General features: G+C 48.0%; 1 protein-coding gene across 5 annotated transcripts in view; it reads right to left on the bottom strand.

The window, feature by feature from the left end:
* LOC136103432 (uncharacterized) overlaps positions 1-19,279 on the bottom strand; it is a 54,283-nt gene that overhangs the window by 11,434 nt on the left and 23,570 nt on the right. For 4 of the 5 annotated variants that reach the window (XR_011739964.1, XR_010651607.2, XR_011739963.1 and 1 more), the window contains exons 2-6: positions 11,799-11,917; positions 8,404-10,133; positions 2,373-2,547; positions 1,421-1,625; positions 319-941 (exon numbers count right to left, since the gene is read on the bottom strand). Coding sequence is in view for 2 of the 5 variants with exons in the window: in XM_065841524.2 (XP_065697596.1) it covers positions 319-941; positions 1,421-1,625; positions 2,373-2,547; positions 8,404-9,971 (2,571 nt within the window). In the remaining 3 variants the exon portion in view is untranslated. The remainder of the gene's footprint in view (positions 1-318; positions 942-1,420; positions 1,626-2,372; positions 2,548-8,403; positions 10,134-11,798; positions 11,918-19,279) is intronic. The other variant, XM_065841525.2, reaches the window with a different exon arrangement.

Here is a 19,279-nt window from a genome sequence, read left to right as displayed (position 1 = left end):
AAGTGCATGGCCTGTGAGCCAGCCCAAGCTGAGCTCTGTACCCCTGTGCTCACACTCTTATCAGTGTCCAAGTGAACTTTGGTAATGGGACAGTTAGGTCCTATTAATGGGATAAATGAGCTAGACTGCTGATGGGCTGCTCGTGTCAGCAGCACTACCACCACAGAGTGAGGCCAGCAGCTCTGACCTGGCACAGGCTCACTGAAATCACTGGCTTACAATAGCTCCTGATCCTCTGCTCTACCTATGCTGCCTCACTAATACAAAACCTACTTCTGTCTGCCTGGTCTGGCCCCTTTAGAGCATGCAGCGTCATACCTGGTCAAAGGCCTGATCGATCTCTTCCTGGAGTATCTCCAGGAAGTTCTCGTTGAGGTCGATGAGCTCCTGGATGTTGCTGAAGATGCCCAGGAGCTGCTCTTGGCTCAGCAGCCCAGCTGCCTGCATGGGGAGGTAGAACTCCTCTTTGATGATGCGCAGGTCCTCCCCATAGCTGGCCTCTGTGTTGACAAACTCCAGCACAGACTCCTTGCGCTCCGTCCTGCGCTTACGGCATTTCTCGCAGAGGTCAGCCCGCCTCTGATTGCAGTTCTGCACATCTGTCTCCACCGGGAGGTCCCTTTCTCCACAGTCGGTGCAGGGACGGTGGGCTTCCCAGGCCTGCAGGGAGCTCAGCGTTTCAGATGCCCTGTTCCTCCACTTTCTGGCTGCCATGTGGCCAATGCCACTGTCTGCTCTCTCCACATCTGCTGACTTGGTCCGGGTGGCCTCGCTGGGATCCAGGTCATCTCGGACATCGTTCACGCCAACAATCCCGCTGTCTGTGCTCAGGCTGCTGACATTGCTCCAATGATGTCTGGAGCGGAGGGAGCCACGTGGGGCATGGCGGGTCTCATCAAAGCTGCCACCATGGCCAAGGTTGGCTTTTGCTACCACTGGACCTGAGAAAAGACACAAACCATTACAAGCAATGCCAGCTGCACAGAGCTCATCTGAGGAGCTCAGGCTGGCACAGCCATGAGTGGCAGGAACCCTGGTGTAGGAGATCTGGTGAAAGCAGGACTGTTAGCTGTCCCCCCTCCTGTTTTGCTGCTGGGAAGGGCAGAGGTCAAAAGCCAATGGCTCCCAGGTGAAACCTGCCATCCCTGCTCTGCTCATACCTGTGAGCTCATTTGGTGTCTCTCCATTCCTCACGTCTCTCAGCATTCCTCATGTGTCCCCCCAGGCAGGGACAGAGACACAGCACAGTAGATCCTGATTTCTTGCACATGTGGGAACGCTTCTCAGAACCCAGAACGCTTCCCAGAACCCAGAATGCTTCCCTCCCCCTGGACAGCAGAGTCACTCCATATTTACACCAGTGTAGCAGGGCTCAGCACGTGGCCCATCAACCCCTTCTGTGTGTGCAAAATGCAGGTACCGTAGTCTCGCTCCTGCCGGCGCTTCTGTGCGTGCTGCCGTGCTGCAGCTGCAATCTTCAGCTCCAGCTGCTTCCTCTTCACCGAGTCTGTCGGCATAGGGTCACTGAAGTGCGGTCGCAGCCGGCACTCCCGCTGGGCCTTGGCACCCTCCGTGCTCTCGTGGACGATGTCAGAGCTGGACCGGCGGCAGCTGGGACTGGGGGTCTGCAGGAAAAGCAAGTGGGTTTGGAGCAGTGGTCAAAGCAGTGTCTGGTTTGCAGCCACTGGACTTTAGTTGCCGAAGGAGAGAAAAGGCAACTCATTAGTGTCAGGATTGTCAATGCAGCTCTGCTACATGATCATTAGGAAATCTGTATCCCAGGTTCCTCTATCTTTCTTAGACCTAATAGCAAGGGCCCCTCACCCTCTGAGTACAGTGGCTCCACAGTGGCTGCATCACAGCTGTCAAATAACCATGAAGATGTCAAAGGCAGAGCCCTGGCTAAGGGCCTAAAGTGGGGCTGAGCCTGTCCTCCAGGGATCTGAACTAGTTTGCCTCTGTTTTGCAAACGTTTCAGCACTGCAAGGTCAGGAGCTCCAGCTCTATGCCTTACCTACATCAGTGGTTTGACCAAGTGGGGACTAGGAGGGAGTTTGATCTCCTGGGCGGTGCAGCAGTGAGGGCCTGGTACAACACTGAAAGCTATAAAGGAATTATTGCTGAACTCCCTAAAAGAGATGCAGTGACAGATAAGCAAGGGCACAAAACTGACTCCTGTTTGATTAACTGTAATAAAATAGGCACTAAAAATCCTTATCACAGAGCTATTCACTCATGGGAGTTGGTGTGATTTCAGATTCCAGGTTCCCAGCCTGCCCAGTTTCTACAACAAAGGGATTGTTTAGAGCTTCTGGCAAGAAAAATAATCCTGAACATGTGCCCAAAATGAGAGGGGAACTCCTCTTTCTTACATTTCCTGTAGGTGGAGTGTCACTGGATGTCTCATTGCTTGGCTTGTCCTCCCAGGTCTCTGTTGCCATGGACATCGCTGTGGGCTGCTGGCTGTCCTCCGCAGGTGGGAGATCAGCTTTCCTCAGATCACACCGTCCCTTGGAGGGGGATTTGGCAGCAGTCTCAGCATTGCAGCTGCAGGAGAAGAAGCAAACTCTGATGAACATCACATATGCAGTTCATCTGCTGTTCCTGACACAGATGACACTGAGTAGTAAGCCTAGGTTTGAACAATCAGTTCAGGGAAAGTGCAGGCAGGAATCTAGACTGGCTGGCACAGATGTCAGTGCGTGTGTTTCAGGGGCTCTAAACACAGCTGAATTATAGCAGCGCAAATCAGGTAATTGCACTCAAGCCAGCATCAGCCTGGGATATCAAGTCTCGGGTGTTCACAGGGCATTTTTGTGTCCACAAAACATGAGGTTCTCCCATAGGGACCAGAGAAACCTCTTTCTAAGTACGCCATATCCATATTTGCTGCTATTTAAAGAGATGTTGTCAACACAGAAACCATATTGCTCATCTGGAAGAAAATCATCTGCTAAAAACCATAATACTTTGAAGAGATTAGAGGATTAAAGGAGCTTTCCCTCTGTTTTTCATCCCATATGATCCCAAGCCCACTGAAACCACTGAATGATTCCCTCTGCCTTCAGTGAACTCCATATCAGGCCTTTTGGTGCACTTATAGAGTCAGGTAAAGATTGGCACAGTCTGTTTTTCTCACTTGGCAATTCTGGGATGCTCTTACTCACAGCTGCCTGGTGCTAACAAGACCCTGGCCTGGCTGATACAGGCAGTCAGTTTCAACCCCATGTTCTCCCGCCTGTAGACAACACCACCTCTCCAGACAGACAGAGTCTGGTGCAAAACCACTGACTTGACACAGTAGTGACAGTCTGTAGTTTGTGATACTATTGGTGATACATTTTTTTTAACAGACTCTCTAAAGACACCTTATTTCCATGCATAATGAAGCTTGCCTGGAAGAATGTTAATTTTTCCATTTTGGGTTTACTTAATTTTTATGGGCTTGGATTCCTTTAAAAATAAAGGCTGTGAGGACTGGATATGGATGCTGGTACATACAGGAAGCCAGTGTCTGGAGCATATTTTGGGTTATGCATGTATTTTACACTTAACAAAAGTCTCATATGACAAAAATCTGCTTCTTAAAAGCTTTGCTTGTGAACTTATGCTGGAAGGTCATACTGCTAATGTGCAATTCCAACACTGCCAGCTACAAGAAAACACATGAAACAGATGGGCATTTTCCTTACGATGAATGACAGTTGGCTCTGGTAACAAACCATCGGCCAATACTGAAATCATTGAAGAGGGAACAAATCTCCCAGAACACAAACTGGCTCTGTTGTCAGGCCAGAAAAGTTGGTTTGCAACTTTCCAGCTGATGCTCTTTCATCTTCCTCCTTTTATGCTTCCAGGTTCCAGCTGACACTACCAGAGGATTTACCACCTTAAAAAGAGTTTAGCCATGGCTGCACAGCAAAGGCACAGAACTAACAGCAGGCTCCGGGTTTTTACTTTGTCCTGTGCCAACTCCCCGCCATGCGGATTTGGAAGCATCACTTCACCCCTCCTGGCCTCTTCTCCTCAGCCTGTGAACAGGGGATACCCACATCAGCGCTGTCACAGAGCAGTCTGCAGCACGAACTGCATTGTCCCCTGTCCAGGGTTGCAGTAAGAGCAGTGCAGGCACACAGCAAGGCTGTGGTCCTGTCATGGGCCTGGCCTGGCTTAAGAGATTCCCGTCTCCTTCCTCCCTCCCATTCCCAGCCACATTCAGGGTACCAACACCTTCCGCCAGTCCAGTGTAACTGGCTGTGTAGACATGATCTAAAATCAGTCTTGAAGTGACGGGGGTTTAAAAAAAATATCCTCCCTCATGTATTCCCAGACAGATATTTCATCTGTGTTTAACTGAGTTGGGTAAAGCATGAACAGTTCAGCTGGGTATACCTGTGGGAGGGAAGGCAGAGGTTAGGGAGCAAAAAAGCTCTTGAAAAGGATCTGCCACTGCCAGAAAACCATCATTTCCAAAAGCTGCTCCTGCTTAAACAGCTCCTGGTTGAAACACACAGAAAGCAGGGACAATGCTGAGGCACAGAGGCAACGGGATGTGTCCAAGGTCAGTAGCAGAGCTCAGAACTGGAATATTATCTTCTCCTCTTGATCACACTACCTCCCACCATACAGATTGTACTCCCAGAGAGAAGCCAAGCTCTCATTTGTCACTTTTACAGTGTTGCAAGATCATCCACTTAAAACATGAAAAGTACTCCAGAGTATTACTGCTCCTCTAAGTGAAGCTGACAGCAGCTCTCTGCTGATAAGGTCTGCAGACCAGATGCCACTGCTTATTGTGGTTTCCATAACCTAACAGGAATATTTAAAAAAATTATCTCAAGGCATTACCTGCAATGGGAACAAGAGCCGATACTACCCAGAAAGCTGAGCTAATAAGTGAGACTAGAGATTGAGAAATTCAGCCTACCCCATGGTTGGTCAGCTAGGGATGAAAAAAGCAATGATGCAGAGCCCACATTGTGTGAAAGGAGATTTCTTCATCCCTGGTTAGACATGCATTGGCCATGCCGTGTGGGGGTAATGCAGAGCAGTCGCTGTGCACCACACCACCAGTGTGATCAGAGGGATGCAGGCAGAACAGGGAGGACACACACCATTTTGTAGGAACCAAACTTAGGGCTGCTCCTTTAACCTTTGCCCCTGGCAGAGTTCTGGGTTGCCAACAGATCTACACCAACACCTGCTTAAGCAGTCCCCTCTCCTCTCAGGCAGAGCTGCAGAAGGGGGGACTCTGCCGTGTTCCCTTCTGCAGGATCAAATCACTTACTAGGACAGGAGTTTTCTGCCTGGGGTTGGTGTCAGTTTTCCCTGTTCTCTCCAAGACAGATGATGTCAGAAGGTGCTGGAGCACTGGAACAGGCTCCCCAAGGAGGTGTCACAGCCCCAAGCCTGACAGTGTTCAAGAAGAGACTGGACAACACCCTCAGACACACGGTGCGAACTGTGAGGTTGTTCTGTGCAGGGACAGGAGTTGGACCGGATGATCCTTGTGGGTCCCTTCCAACTCAAGACATTCTATGATTCTATGTGCTTGGGCCAGCACCGGAGGACCGGTTCTTTCTGAATGTCCTTATAAATCTTTGTGCCGTCATCTCTGAATCTCAGGGAAGCAGAGGCACTGGGTGTGCCGTGTACAACTGGAAACACACCTGGTTTCCTTCACAGTCTCTCCAAGACTCTTCATGGTTACATCCCTGTCCAGGCCAGCAGTTCTCAGCCTTTCCACATGTTCTGATTCTTTCTGACTATGGAAACATTTTTGTCCGCTCCTTCCCTGCTGGCACAGGACTTCCAGACTTGGAGTCCTCTGCTATGGGAAGCCGCTACTGTACCTACCATCCCGGTGTCATCCCAAACACAGCCCGTCACTCTTTTCAGAAAGTCTTCTTAGTCGTGCTCTTTGCTTTCCTGTGCAGGTTTTAGTTGTCACCTTGTCCCCCATATCGTAGACAGGGTCCTTCCATGTCCTTATCCTGAACAATTCGCTACTCAAAAAAGTTCAGAGAGTGGACTATATATTGAAATGCATACAGGGTATCCACCTAAATCTCAACAGCCTTTCCCCACCAGGACTGCCATCTGAGTTAAAGATATCCAGTGACCTATGGGGAGGCTAAAGCCACCATAATTATGAAGCTGAAAATCAGATCTCCATTGCTGAAGTATTAAGCCATTTGAAGGAGTCTTAAGTAATTAGCTATGAGTTACTAGGGAGGCAATTAACTTACCAGATGAGAGTGCTTTGCAAAACTGTAACACACAGAATGACTAGAAAGATTAGACAATTTCAGTTATTCTGTGATGTTCCATCACAATATCTCTATCAAAGGCCTGCTGAGCTCCATATCATGGAAATAGGACCAAAACCGCAGCTTTCGCTCATTTGAGACATAAAAATGCGACTTGGATGTCAGTGATCATAATTTAGGACCCAAAACATCCAGACAAAAAGTCTTCCACCTCCACAGTGAGAATCAGCTTGAGTTATAAATCAATATTCAGGCACTTTACAGTCTCAGGTAAAAATGATGGAAAACTGAGAAGTTACCAGACAAAGGAAACTGGAGTTTCCCACTAACCAGTATTTTGGCACTGGCAACAAACTTATCTTCCTCCTGCTATCCTGAAGAAATTACAATCTTTACCATTATTTGTTATTAGTATAGAAAATAAACAGGCCAGAGTGGTTTCTTCACATGAAACAACCTCTCTAAAACTGGAACCACTGTCATTCCCATTTTTAGATCAATTGTCATTTTGGTGTTAATGAAACCACCTCATATAATTTAACAAATCCAGCTAGAGAGACTGAACACACAGAAACAAAAACCACTACGGATATTAAAAGCACAGAAACCACACTGAAACCATAAAGGCCCTGGGCAGAAAGTGTTCAGACGCTGGGAGAGTAGTGGGAAGAAATATGATATGCACTATCCCATTCCTGTGTACTTTGCTACACAGACACCTCAGGCTTCAGATTCTAGTCAAACCTTTGATCTGCGTGGAGACAGCTGTTCCTATGCTCTTACTCATGGCTTGTGCCATACTGTGTATTCCATAATAAAATAAAATAAAAATAGCCTACTCAGTGAAAAGGGCTGCATACCATAACTTTCTCATCTGTTTCTTTATTGGGCTTTCATACTCTAGAACAAAAGTATAAAGGCTGGGTTGGACAGCTGAAGGAAGCTTTTAGGGCTCTGATACCACCTACTTTCCTTTGGATTATCAAGTTGCAGAAATATTTCTGCTTGTCACTCAGGCTCTGTCTACAAGGGAAGCTTCAGCTCCCCAGAAGTTCCTTTAGACAACTGTCATTCCTGTGCTGAAGTCACTATCCCCTCTTCTAAAACCTGAGTCCAGTCTCAGAGCTCTAACATGCCCAAAATACCAAGTCAGTGTACGAGGTTGATGCCGCGGCATTTCACACACAACATCAGTGGATGGCAGAAGCAGCCAGGAACCAAGTCAAATGTAATTCTTGCCAAAGCTACTCCCAAATGCCAAGTGTATGGAAACAAACCACTCCAGCAAGATTTACTCCTCCTCTTGCCATCAGCCTTATCTAGTGATAAGACAGTGATAGCTGCCCCAAATTCCTAGCTTCCAGAACTTTGCTGATTCCCATTGGTCTACCTACCTGCATAGGAAGGGATCCCCGTTTCTTTGGCAGGAGGAAGGTAACAGGACTGCAGTGTCCTTGTGAAAACCTTACCCAGAGAAGGGGAAAACCCTGGTTGGAGAAGAGGGAGGAAGGCTTTATACAAGTATTTTCTGTCACTGCTTACACTGAGTTGGCAGAAGGACAGTAGTTGTAAGTACTTTCACTGGCTGCCTGGGCTGGTCTCCAGACTTGCAGCACCATCTTGCTCCCACTTGTTTGTCAGTTCACTTTGTACAGGCAGCAAGTGAAAGCACTCGTTGCCGCACGTCACACTACCTGAATTCATGTGTGCAGTGACAGGACAGATTCTGCATCTTTTTTCAAAGAAATCATATTAGTTCACTGTATCCTTCTGCTGTCCTCTACTTTTAACAGATGTTCAAAAAAAAGAAAAAAGACCTTTCAACAGTTTATTACAGAAATGAAATGGGTGGGAAATTTGGTGTCAGGACTACTAATGGCTGCTGTCTGTGCAGGATTAAGGTGTTCAAAAAGGCAAAGTCTAGATGAAAATGCTTTTTGATGTTTAATCCCACATAAAGATGGAGTTTAAGCTCAACAGCTTAAAGACAGGTCCATGTGGCTATCAGAGATCCTAAGAAGAAGGGCTCTGCCAGCAGTGTATTTATGCTACAGGAGTTCAATGTGTGTATCAGGAGAGAGACCAGATTGTTAACAGGGGAGGTGTTATCAGGTGACCCCACAGAACATGTTACCTTTTCTTAATAAGTTCCAGGGCTGAACCTATGAATTCATCCTTCATTTTTTGTAGCTTAGCTCCATAGCTGGATAAGTCTGTGGCTTCTAACAGCAGCGATGAACAACAAGAGGACTGGGCTTCAGAAGCCAGCGACTGCCCTGCAAGGTGGAGGACATCATTTAATTGTCTTGTCTCTCCTTTCTGCTGCTCATCACTGAAGATCTCCTGCCCAGTTCTGTGTATGGATACTGCCTGCAACGATGATCGTGGAATAGGGCTAGAGCAAATGGGGACTGGGGATCTGTCCGGGCTGGAGATCTGGAAGGGTCTGTCCTTCACCTCAGGGCTGTTCATTCTGAAACCATCCCAGGTGGCTGGATATTGGGAAAAGCCAGCAGAGGTGTGGTTTTCATGGAACACATCATCATCATCTTCCACGGTAACAGCAGCCTCATTCACAGCTTTGGTCCCCAGAGCTTCTGGACAGACATTCTTATCATTCACCGCCAGGGTTTGGTTTGCAGGCAGACCCTTACTCAAGCTCTCTGTTGGCCCACTGCTGCTGCCAGACGAATTTCCCTCCTTACTTCTCATTTGCTTGAATTCCTCAAAGGTGGGGATGTAGAGCTTCCCTTTGCAGAGGCCTTTCTTGCTCTGTCCCAATGTGGCTTTGACATCTGCTTCCCCACTATATTGTTCCAGGGTTTCTGTTGTTCTGGATTTGGCCATCTCATGGCTTTCCCCAGCATGCTGAAGGGGCAAACTGGGGGAGCTATTCTGCCTTCGGAGCTGAAGCCTCCTCTGAGCCTCCTGCTTGATGTCTTCTGGACTGATGATCCTGTGTGCAAAACACAGTCTCTGACACCCTGTGAGGCTGTGCCTGAGAGCAGTGTGTTCCACCAAAACCGTGCAGCAGTTGACAGCACAACCATTCTTGTACTGGCGGCACATCTGGCATTCAAAAAAGTCCTGGGCCATCAGGTCAGGCAGGGCTGCCTGTGGACGCACCGGCTTGCAGGGCTCTGCCACCTTACTGCTGTGCAGCCTCAGCTTCTCTTTCAGCTCTTTTTTGGCATCCCCATGTAGGCCTTTATCCTCTGCTGAAGGGAAAAGCCACTGAGGCACTTTGGCAAAGGGAGGGAGGAGCACATTCTGTGCTGATCGAGATGTCTGTTTAGCACGCAGAGAAAGATTTCTCAGAGAGTCCGATGTGCTCTGTACTGGGGCCGCATCCACACAACCTTCTGTCCACTGACTGGTGCCACTATAGCGAAAGATGATCTCGTTATCCAGGCTCCGGCAGTGAGAATACAGCCCCGAGTCAGCAGTGGTTGCCCAGTGCAGGTTCTCCACGCTCCGATACATTCGCTTCTCCACAGGACTGGCCAAAGGTGCCTTGCCCGTGTGGCAGGAGTCTGGAGTGTGGAAGTCCCCAGAGAAAATTTGAGTGTCTAGGTTCTTTAGTGGATGCATGCTGCTAACTGAAAGATCCTTTAAGCCATGTTGTGCATAGAGCTGATTATTTTGGCAGCTCAAGATCACCCGGCAGTGTTCCTGTCTCTCATCAACACTGATGTATGTCATAGCAAATGTACATGGAGGCTCTAAGACAGTGGCTTCTAGGGGGAGAGGAGGGAGCTGGGGTGTCGCTTAGATGCCAGTCAATGTCCACAGACAGCAAAGTGTGCTGCTGGGTGCTCGCAAAAGAGAGCTCTCACATGGGTTGAGTCGCCATGCGTAGAAGACCTGTGAATGGAAGGAAAGATGAGTTACTGAAGCAGCCTGGTGATGACTTGCAGGATGCAATAGCAGGTCTGCTTCCAGGGAATGCAGAAGACAAACACTAACAGCTTGGGTAGAAACAGAGCAGCATAACTAGGAGATAAGCTGTGGGGCTTGGGGCAGGGAATCTTTTCCATCTCCAGCCAAGCCAACAGTGGCCTTACACTACCCCTCTGAATTTTGGAGAAGTTTATCCTACCTACCCTCAGCAATTCCCTCACTATAACAATGCTCAACTCCAGTGACGAATACTCTAAAGCACTTGCTGCCAGCGCAGCTTACTCACACAGCAGTGCTAAGGAGATGGGAGCTTTACAAGAGAAAGTGAGGTTCTTTCCCTCAAATGGGGTGTAGACAAGATTGTGTGGCTTAAAAGGAGGAGGCTGGGAGTGGCAAAGGATGACATGACAGTGTGGTCTCCTGGAAGGCTCAAGTAGCATGGAGGAAGAAGGCAGCTGGCTGGTGGTGGCTTTGTCCCTGAGAGTCACACTACAGCCCCTCAGTGCTCTGATTTACCCTTCACAGGGAAGATGCACATTTTTTTAGTGACTGGTAGCCAAGCACTTCCAAGGCCTTTCCAGTGCAGAGGCAAAGGCACCTTTCACAAATGCACCCTCCTGACCCTTCAGCAATAGGCCCAAATGATCAACCCCCATGACAGCTCAGTGGTGGCCCAGAAAGAGAAGGTGTGTTTTCCAAGGCTGTTCCTGTGATCTTTGTTCAGCATTGTAAGGCCCAGGGAACCTAAATGTCAAAATCACGTGTTCAGAGCAATGCAGAGAATCAAATCTCAAAATTTCAGTTTGGACCAGCAGGATGTAGGCTAAGTGTCTAAGTCATTCTTGGAAGTGGTAGGAGCCTCCTTACATTGAATGGAGAGACACCGAATTTCTCTTAAGGATTTAGACCTCATGGACTTGCCAGCAGTCACACAAGACATCAGTGTCTGCTACAGCATTGTCCACTCCCTCCCTTGGCAACCAGAGGCAAAGGGAATGAGTGAGTGCCATAGGTAAATGAGAACAAGACTGGGCAGGGGATATGGGGTTAGTCTGAGATTTGTAAGGGCAACATAAAGTTGGGATGGTGGGACACCAGTCTCTAGTACCAGACAGTCTCTAGTCTCAGAACCAACCAGGCAAAACACCCAAGAAGAGGTCTTGATGAAGCAAGATGAGACCATGTGAGTTACAGCCCAGACTATTTTCTTTGTAGTGCAGCTGAGTTCTCCACACGCTGCCAACCATTCAGGCAGCACAGCCACCTTGACCAGGAGAGGAACGAAGAGGCTTGTTGCCCCCTGAAGGATAAAACACCTCGGGCATCTAACAATGTGAGACACCAAGAGACGTCTTCCATCTGAGGGAAAGTCTGAGGTGATGCATTGCCTGGAAGCCAATTGTGCTGGTTACTTGATTCACCCCCTGCTTAGAGTGGTTCAAATCAGCAAACTTTCCCTGCATTAATGAACCTATCTCTAATCTAGTCCCAGAGAGGGAAGGCAGAGCTGCTCTTGTGGATTGCTGCTGCATGGAGAACTATTTCTGCCCTTCATAATTGCTAAAAATAAAAATTAAAACTAGCTCTAAAGGTTTAGCTGCTCCCCAAGATGTCACAGGCACTTCTCACCCAGTCTTCTCATGGTGGGGCTGGAGATCCCCCTTCTTCACGGCTCTGGAGGAGCCCACAGGTGACAGCAGAGAAACGTGAGGATCAGGACTTTCTGTGATCATAGGTTATAACATGATCTGTCAAGAAAGAGAGAATGAGATGATGTGAGAGCCAGTCACTGAGTAGGGAACAGGGCTCCTGGTAGTGCCGAAGGGATCCTGTGATAAAGTGCTGTTAATGAGAGATGGCATGGCCTGTCAGGTTGGTCTGTGACCAGGTCACAGCCACGGGACTAAAAGCCACTGTGTACTTCCTGCACTCTGCTTTCAGACCAAGTAGAAAGAGAAAACAACCCTTGCTGTAGTGAGAGCTGAGAATAAAGCAGCCCTTGCCCAAGGCAGGGAACTACATACAGTGAAGCCTGAAAAGAAACCAGCGCTTGCTTGGCAAGCTCTGTGTGTGTGCGTGAGAACGAGGGAGCTGGAGAAGAAAGTGCAGAGGCAAGAGGAGAAGCAGTCACGAGAAGAGCAAGGAAGTAGAGGCACAGAAACGACAGACTGGGATCTGTTTGTGGCTGCTCCCTTTACCAACAGATGAGGCAACACTGAAAATACAACTGACTTGTGTCCTTGAAGTCTCTCTTCAGGTGGAAACTTATCACCAGGGTCCATCATGCTGACCTGCTTTGGGCTGCAGGACAGCTGCAGTGGCACCAGGCGTGGGTGGCACAGGCCACTGCCTGCTCAGGTACGTGGCACAGGGAGGGACGAACAGAGAGGGGCAGCAGAGACAGTTTTGCAGAGTGGAGAACCCAGAGAAGACAGAGAACAGCCAGATCCAGCTGTGAGAGACGGCAGGAGACAGAGGCTTCCCAGACGAGGCTGGGCGGGGTTTGCTGACATGTAGGCAGGCACCAAAAATTACTGGATTAGGTGGAGGAAGAGGGGAATTTTGTTTCCAAACAATTTATTTTAATCTTTGTCACCCATCAGAGCTGAATTTTCTTTCTCTAAAATGTTACTTATTGGTCTAAGACATTGGAGGTCCGCTTGATACTGTCAGGAGAGCTCAGAGCAAGGTACGCAGGGGATGTAGCTCAGAAGCGGGTGTGCAAGGGGGTGCAGTGCCCTGGCTGCAGTGAGGGGAGCCTCAGAAACCCGTCAGCTCTGTGTCACGTCACGCTTGCAAGGCAGCTGCAGAGATCTCCCAACAGCCAGCTTAGACAGGAGCACCTTTCTTCCCTGTCACTCCACCCTCGAAAGGACCATCTCTTTCCTATCGAGCTCTTCTAATCTTGTCCATTCCCCCCATGTCACTACTCTATGGGCTGTGCACTGCATGTCAGGTAGCAAAGCTTAATTTCAGTGATCACCCAGGTCAACTGCAGCCTGAGTCACGACCTGTGAAGTGGGACGACCTGTGCTGAGGTACAGGCTGCTTGCCCCGCTGCCCAGGGATGCTTGGACCAGGAAGAAAGCAGGGGACTCTCTAAAACATCAGATAATTCTGACCTGGCCCATAACCAGGAAACACTGAGCCCTTCTCCATTCCCCTGTTCCTTGCTCCACTCCTCATGGCACACAGAGTTTCAGCTCAGATGCCTGCATTTGTCGAGTGACACTACTATAATATAAAGCATGTGTCTACACACTCAGCTCTAAAGTAACATGACCACAAGCATGTTCTAGGCACTCTTCTGGAGGAGAGCATGAGATAGAGATGATGTGAGTTCATGTACTTATGGTTGATATGCTAAAGATGATCTTTCAGCACATCCTTGCAGGCTCATTGTTCATACAGAATATTTAGCTGCAGTCTTACACAGTCACCTTGAAGAAACACTGGGAACTAGAGCAACATGAAAGCATTTGTCCTTCCACCACCTTGGAGGTATAACTACAGTCTATAGCTACAGCAGGGGATTCCAGGTATGAAAACTAGCAAATGCCACAAAGTGTGAGGCAACGGAGAGAAGGAAATGGTGATCTCTCACACAGTAACCCAACTCAGGGTCGTAACTTACTCTGTTCTAGAGGTACACAGCAGTCCTAAGGCACACTGTGTTCTCTTCCACTTAAACCAAGCAGCGACTTGCCAGTTCTCTGCTATTCCCCAGTGTACGTGAGCACTATGGGTTGATGCTGCACTCCTTTGTTTACCCACCTGGGCAAAGGACCCACCTGGTCCACACTTCCCCCAAGCTAGGGACTTATTCTAGCCCAGTAATCCTCCAGGCCAAAACTGACTTATTGCAGACCAAATAGCAAAAAAGAGCTTAGTGTTGGTTACTGCTGTGGGAATAGCACATCATTGCTCTTTGATCATGTAGTCTGTGCAACATTTGCCTGTTCTCTGGTTCAGGGACTGAAAAGCTCCTGGTGGTTATGAGCCCCACACCTTAAGTGAGCAGAAGACTAAAGGCATCGTGTGCTTAGCTTATTTTCTACCATGTGATTCTGTTTAATCAACTTCTTCTCCACTACTCTAATAAGTGTTTGCTTGGAGACTTGCCACTAACCTTAATTTTCCTGCAAAATCCTCCCAAAGAACTTATTTCTTAAGGATTAAAGCTTGAAGGATAAATTATTCCTTCCAATACACATAAGTATGCTTCCTGGCTGACCTTCCCAGCAAAGCACCAGACGAAGTGTCAGGAGGATGAAGCAGGCAAGCATGGGATAAGCTGTTCAGTGCTGGTTAAAAGCACTGTGGAGAGGACCAGTCATGTCCAAGGAATCCAGGGACATCAGGACAGGGGACCACAGAGCCTCACAAGGGAAAGAGGCCACCAAATGTGGCTGGGCTGAGTAGGTTTGCCAGTGCTGCTTTGCAGAGTTCACTGCAGCAAGAATTGCTCGATAGACTTGTCAAACAGGGAAGGCTGATCCATGAGATGGTGGAGAGCAGCTTGCTATCATCTAGCCTCTCCTGCCTTGATCAGAAAGATCAAGTGAGTCTGGCACATTTTCTACTCTCCACATTTACAACATCTCAGTCACAAACAAATTAACTTCTGAGTCATGGCCATCATACCAAACTCCTGTTTCCAGGGGAGGGAGTAACCGGAGTCACTCAGTCTTGAAATAAGAGATTAAATTAACCTTCGCGTCTTATTCTAATTTCTCTGCATTGGGTTTTGCAAATTACACCACTGAACAGAGGTTGGTTTATTCTGGAGTACAGTCTCCCTTTTATTTCAGAGATCTAACCAGCTAGAAGGATGTGAAAGGCACATTTCAAAGAGCTGTGAAAGGGATTTTAGCAAGCTATGATACCACTGTGAGTTTTTTGCTATCTGATACAGCAAACCTCATGGACACAGCATGATCTGTCTACTGCTATGTCAGGCATATCACTTCAGCAGCTTAGCAGGACACCAGCAATCTCAAGGGAAAGAATGCCAGATACTTCTATTTTTTCAAGTTAAAGGTTAACAAGAGAAATAAAGGTGTTTTGGCTGTATTTGCTTTCTTGTTCACTTAATCAGGAACCAGTTGATGCAGCAGGATGATTAGGTGGCTGCAGTTATATTTATTAGGGGTTTTTTGTCTGTTCTAGCAGCTGAAACAGGAACAGGGCTTATATAGTGTCTGTTAATTGCAGCAGGAGAGGTACAGCCACAGTATCTAAACTGGTACAATTTCCTGGGTTTCTTTTCCTAAACACCGGAGTGTAACTTTCCTTGAGTTTACAGTATCATCACTGCTTTCATTGTCTGCCCCACAGCACAAACCAGGATCACAAGCAAGAGGAACAACTACCATCTTGGTTACAAAACTAGGTAATATGGAGAAAACCATAATCTCTATAGTGTGCTCACTGTATTTACAGTCCTTGTGTTCTCAGCTTAATCACAAACATGAACAATGTTGTCTCAGAGACAGCTTGGCATGAGAAACATCTCTCTTGAACCTCTGAAGACTGAGCTCAGCCCAAGGTCTAGGAGGTTGCTGAGAGAACAGGCAATGACATTAAATTTCTGCTGTGCAATGAGCTGCTTGCCTTATCACATCATATCGTCTGCCAGCTTTCTTCCTTTCACATCTCTTCTCATTCTTGTCTGTATTTTTTTTCCCCCCACTTCTTCCCCAACTCTTCCTCCATCCCACTGCATTCAACATGAGTTTACACAGCCCATCTGTGGCTGCTGCTTAACAGTTACCACTTCTGAAGCATCATCACCATTACCTCCAGAAAAATAACTGGTCTTGGCCATGGTCAGGGCTGGCTGATAAGAGCAGCCCAAAGGTATGCATGTGCCAGCCAGATGTGCCAGAGAAGAATCTGCCACATTATCCGTTGATCATCATGGGAACATCCTGCTATGGTACACACAGTTCCACCTGGGAGAGCATAGAAATCACCATAACTTCACGTGAACTTCTATTTTGGTCCAGTTGCCAGCTAAGTAGTCTCAAGGCAGTGGAAAAGCTAATCTCAAAACATTATGGAATCAGTTGAAGGTCTTGGGCATTACTGGCTCCTTTTCTGTGGGATTTTTAAGCTGTTTGGAAACTTTGCATTACTGACATGAAAGGTTTCACCTGAGAAGCCCTACTGCTCCACACATCTGTGCACTTGGCAGCAGTACCTTTGATGAATTTTTCTGCCTGCTCTTCAAGTCTGAGCAGCTTCTCCTTCTTGTGTCACAGCATGGTTTTTTCCTTGCGTTCCTCCTTCAGAGAGGCTGTGATGACACAGTACTTCCAGCCTACCTCTAAGGACAGGCATCCCAGCACACTGATTTCAGGCAGCATATTTTCAAGGTGACTTCTGTTCCCTCTTGATTCCTTGTTTTGGGAAAGGGTTTCCTCTTTTGTTTCACCAATGCACCACTCAATCTCTTGGACAACATTGCTCCAACAGTCCTGCTGACAATGCAGCAGAGGGAATGGAGCTTGAGAGGATTAACATTCACCTTACAGCCAAGGAAGGCTGAGTATGTTGGTTACTGTGACAAATGCTTCTGGAGACACTAGTGTGACACCCCCATCATGTGCCCCAGCTGGAGCTGCTTGGCAGCATAAGCACTCCAGCAGATGGCATCACTCATCATCTGCCAAGCTTTCAGTGAGTCAACACACTGGCTGCCCACAAAGCTCCTTTGGGTGACTCCTTCTCAGGAGGAAGAAAACCCTACTCACAGTAAAGTCATCTCCTGGGACAGATCACCCACAGCACTCGATCAAGAGATCCTGCACTTGTCTGTAACACCATGAGCCACTCAGCTCCCCTCTTACAGGTGGAGAAATAGCCCACAGGGTTATAACCAAGCAGAGCCAAGGCTTAGGCTCGAGTTAGTTGATGTTCAGGACCCAGGTGTTTTCCCCTGTCCTGTGTACACACCATGAACCAAGCCTTCTCATGCCTTTGGGCCATGCAGAGCAGATCTTGCCCACCACCCACCTTGGTTTTGGCACATACACACGGCAAGTACTATTAGCCTTGTGAGGCACAGACATGAGTTGAGCACAGTCTCCAACCCGGCTCCATGCTCCCTGGTTCAGACACATGCAGTTCTCAGGCAAACCTGAGCCAGGAAAACCTGCCCACCCTCCCGCGAGATCTGGGCAGTATGAAGTCGTGTGTGCCCACTTTACAGCCTGGCACCTACACTCCTCCCTCCTTCAAATTCCCACTCTGCATAGATCATCAGCACTAACTGCAGAAAATGGTCACAATATGACTACAAGTGAATTTGTTATTCCTCCTGGGGTAGGGAAGAGGTGCAGGGCAAAAAAGGTCAAGGCTGTGACTTGAAGCTGAGCCCTAGCAAAGCATCCAACATCAATTATAACTTCCCAGTGCCAGCTGCAGATCTGTTCTCCTCTGGCTTCCAGCAGACAGAGGCGCATCCTCAGTACCACCCTCAACACTCAGTGGATTGCTGGATATACTGATGTGAGCCAGCCCAGAGGCCTGTCTTCAGCAGTGACAGTGGCAGATAACTTTTGAAAGAGCAGACATAGAGCATGTCTGCAGCAGGTAGCTGATGAGGTGGGGAACTACACGTCAGATCATCTAGAAGTGTCTTGATCCTCTGCCTGTGTTTTATGAAGGCAGAGCAGACAATGCAAAAAATGCAGGGGGCACACTGGGTTAGGTGAACATCAAAAGTGAGAAAGTACCTCAAGCCAGCAGCAGGGAGGAGTTGGCCACCCCCTTCCTCTTGCAGCATGTGATGAGGATCAACAAAGGCTTCACTTAAGCACTCAGCTGGGTGTTTTCTAATCACAACTTTCACTCACTCTTGGGCAAGAAAGAGGTAAAAAGCCAAGTCACACTGAATGGGAAAAAAATCAGGATTTTTTAAACATAATCACATAACCCATGACTTAATGTCATGATTTGCAAGGTCTGAGTCATGACACTGGATTTTTTCAAGATGGAAATACTCCTGGCTGCACTAGCAATACATGACCAACATGGAACACAGAAACGCAGGTCTTCCCACGTCCCACCAGTCCCAGGAAGACAACAGAAAATTAGTCTTATACAGCTGGATCTATCAGGGTTGCTGAAGAGATTCCTAATTTCTTGTTCTAAGATTGCCCCAAGAGTCTCAGCCAAATTCTTTAAAATGCATAGGGCAGAGGAAAGAAATCACACACTAATTCTAAGAATAAGGTGTATGTCAAAAGTTTCTGTTCCCTTCCTTGCACCAGGAAAAGGTATTTTGCAGCACAGCCATAAACCTCCAAGATTGAGTGCACTCGTGGCTTCCTGCATTGGTCTTTCCAACAAGGCAATATGAATGCTGGCTCTCATCTCACTAGTGGGGAAAAAAGTCCCCCAACCTAACTCTATTGATCTCAGTTCATTACCTTTGCACCAGAACCTAGTCCAGCATCCCCATAGCTGGGGGAAGTGGATAGGCAGAGTCCTACCAAGCCAGCAACACACACCTCACCAGTGAGCTCAGAGAGAGGCGTGGGGGAAGAATGAGGTGTCAGGAGCGTGAGGGAGACGGATGATCTCATCCTATGCCTTTTTTGGTCACATCCCAAAGTTGTCAACAGCTGCGGCATATTGCTGGCGGGGGCGGGTTCAGCATGACAAAATGTGGATGGCAGTAGCATTAGCTGTCCTGGCTGGGGCATGGATGGCCATGGGCAGCCACACTTCCATTCCACAGAGCATGGAGGTACCAAGCAATGCCTCTACAGAAAACCCGGGAGGACCGTACCGGTCAGCTGTCTCAGCTGAAGGATTTGTCCTCAGAAGGTCCCACACTGCATGTTGCCTGCTATCAGGCAGTGAGAGTCCTCACAAGGAATTGGTGCAGCTGGTCAGGCTCTGTCCCCAAGGGAATTCACAAGCTTTTCTCTACCCATCTAGGATAACTTATTTCCTTTTTTTCAGATTTTCAACTCCTCAATCCCCAACTCCTCCCACAAGCCTCTCTAAACAACCCCCACTCTTTCAGATGCTGATGCTTTTCAGCTGATTAAACTGTGGACCAGACCATGAGCTGGGTGTAAATCAGTATAGCTTGTCAA

This window comes from Patagioenas fasciata, chromosome 7 (assembly GCF_037038585.1).
Source record: "Patagioenas fasciata isolate bPatFas1 chromosome 7, bPatFas1.hap1, whole genome shotgun sequence".
Classification (NCBI taxonomy): domain Eukaryota; kingdom Metazoa; phylum Chordata; class Aves; order Columbiformes; family Columbidae; genus Patagioenas; species Patagioenas fasciata.
The sequence above is the reverse complement of the archived record's forward strand: the minus strand, read 5'-3'. Positions and strand labels throughout refer to the sequence as shown.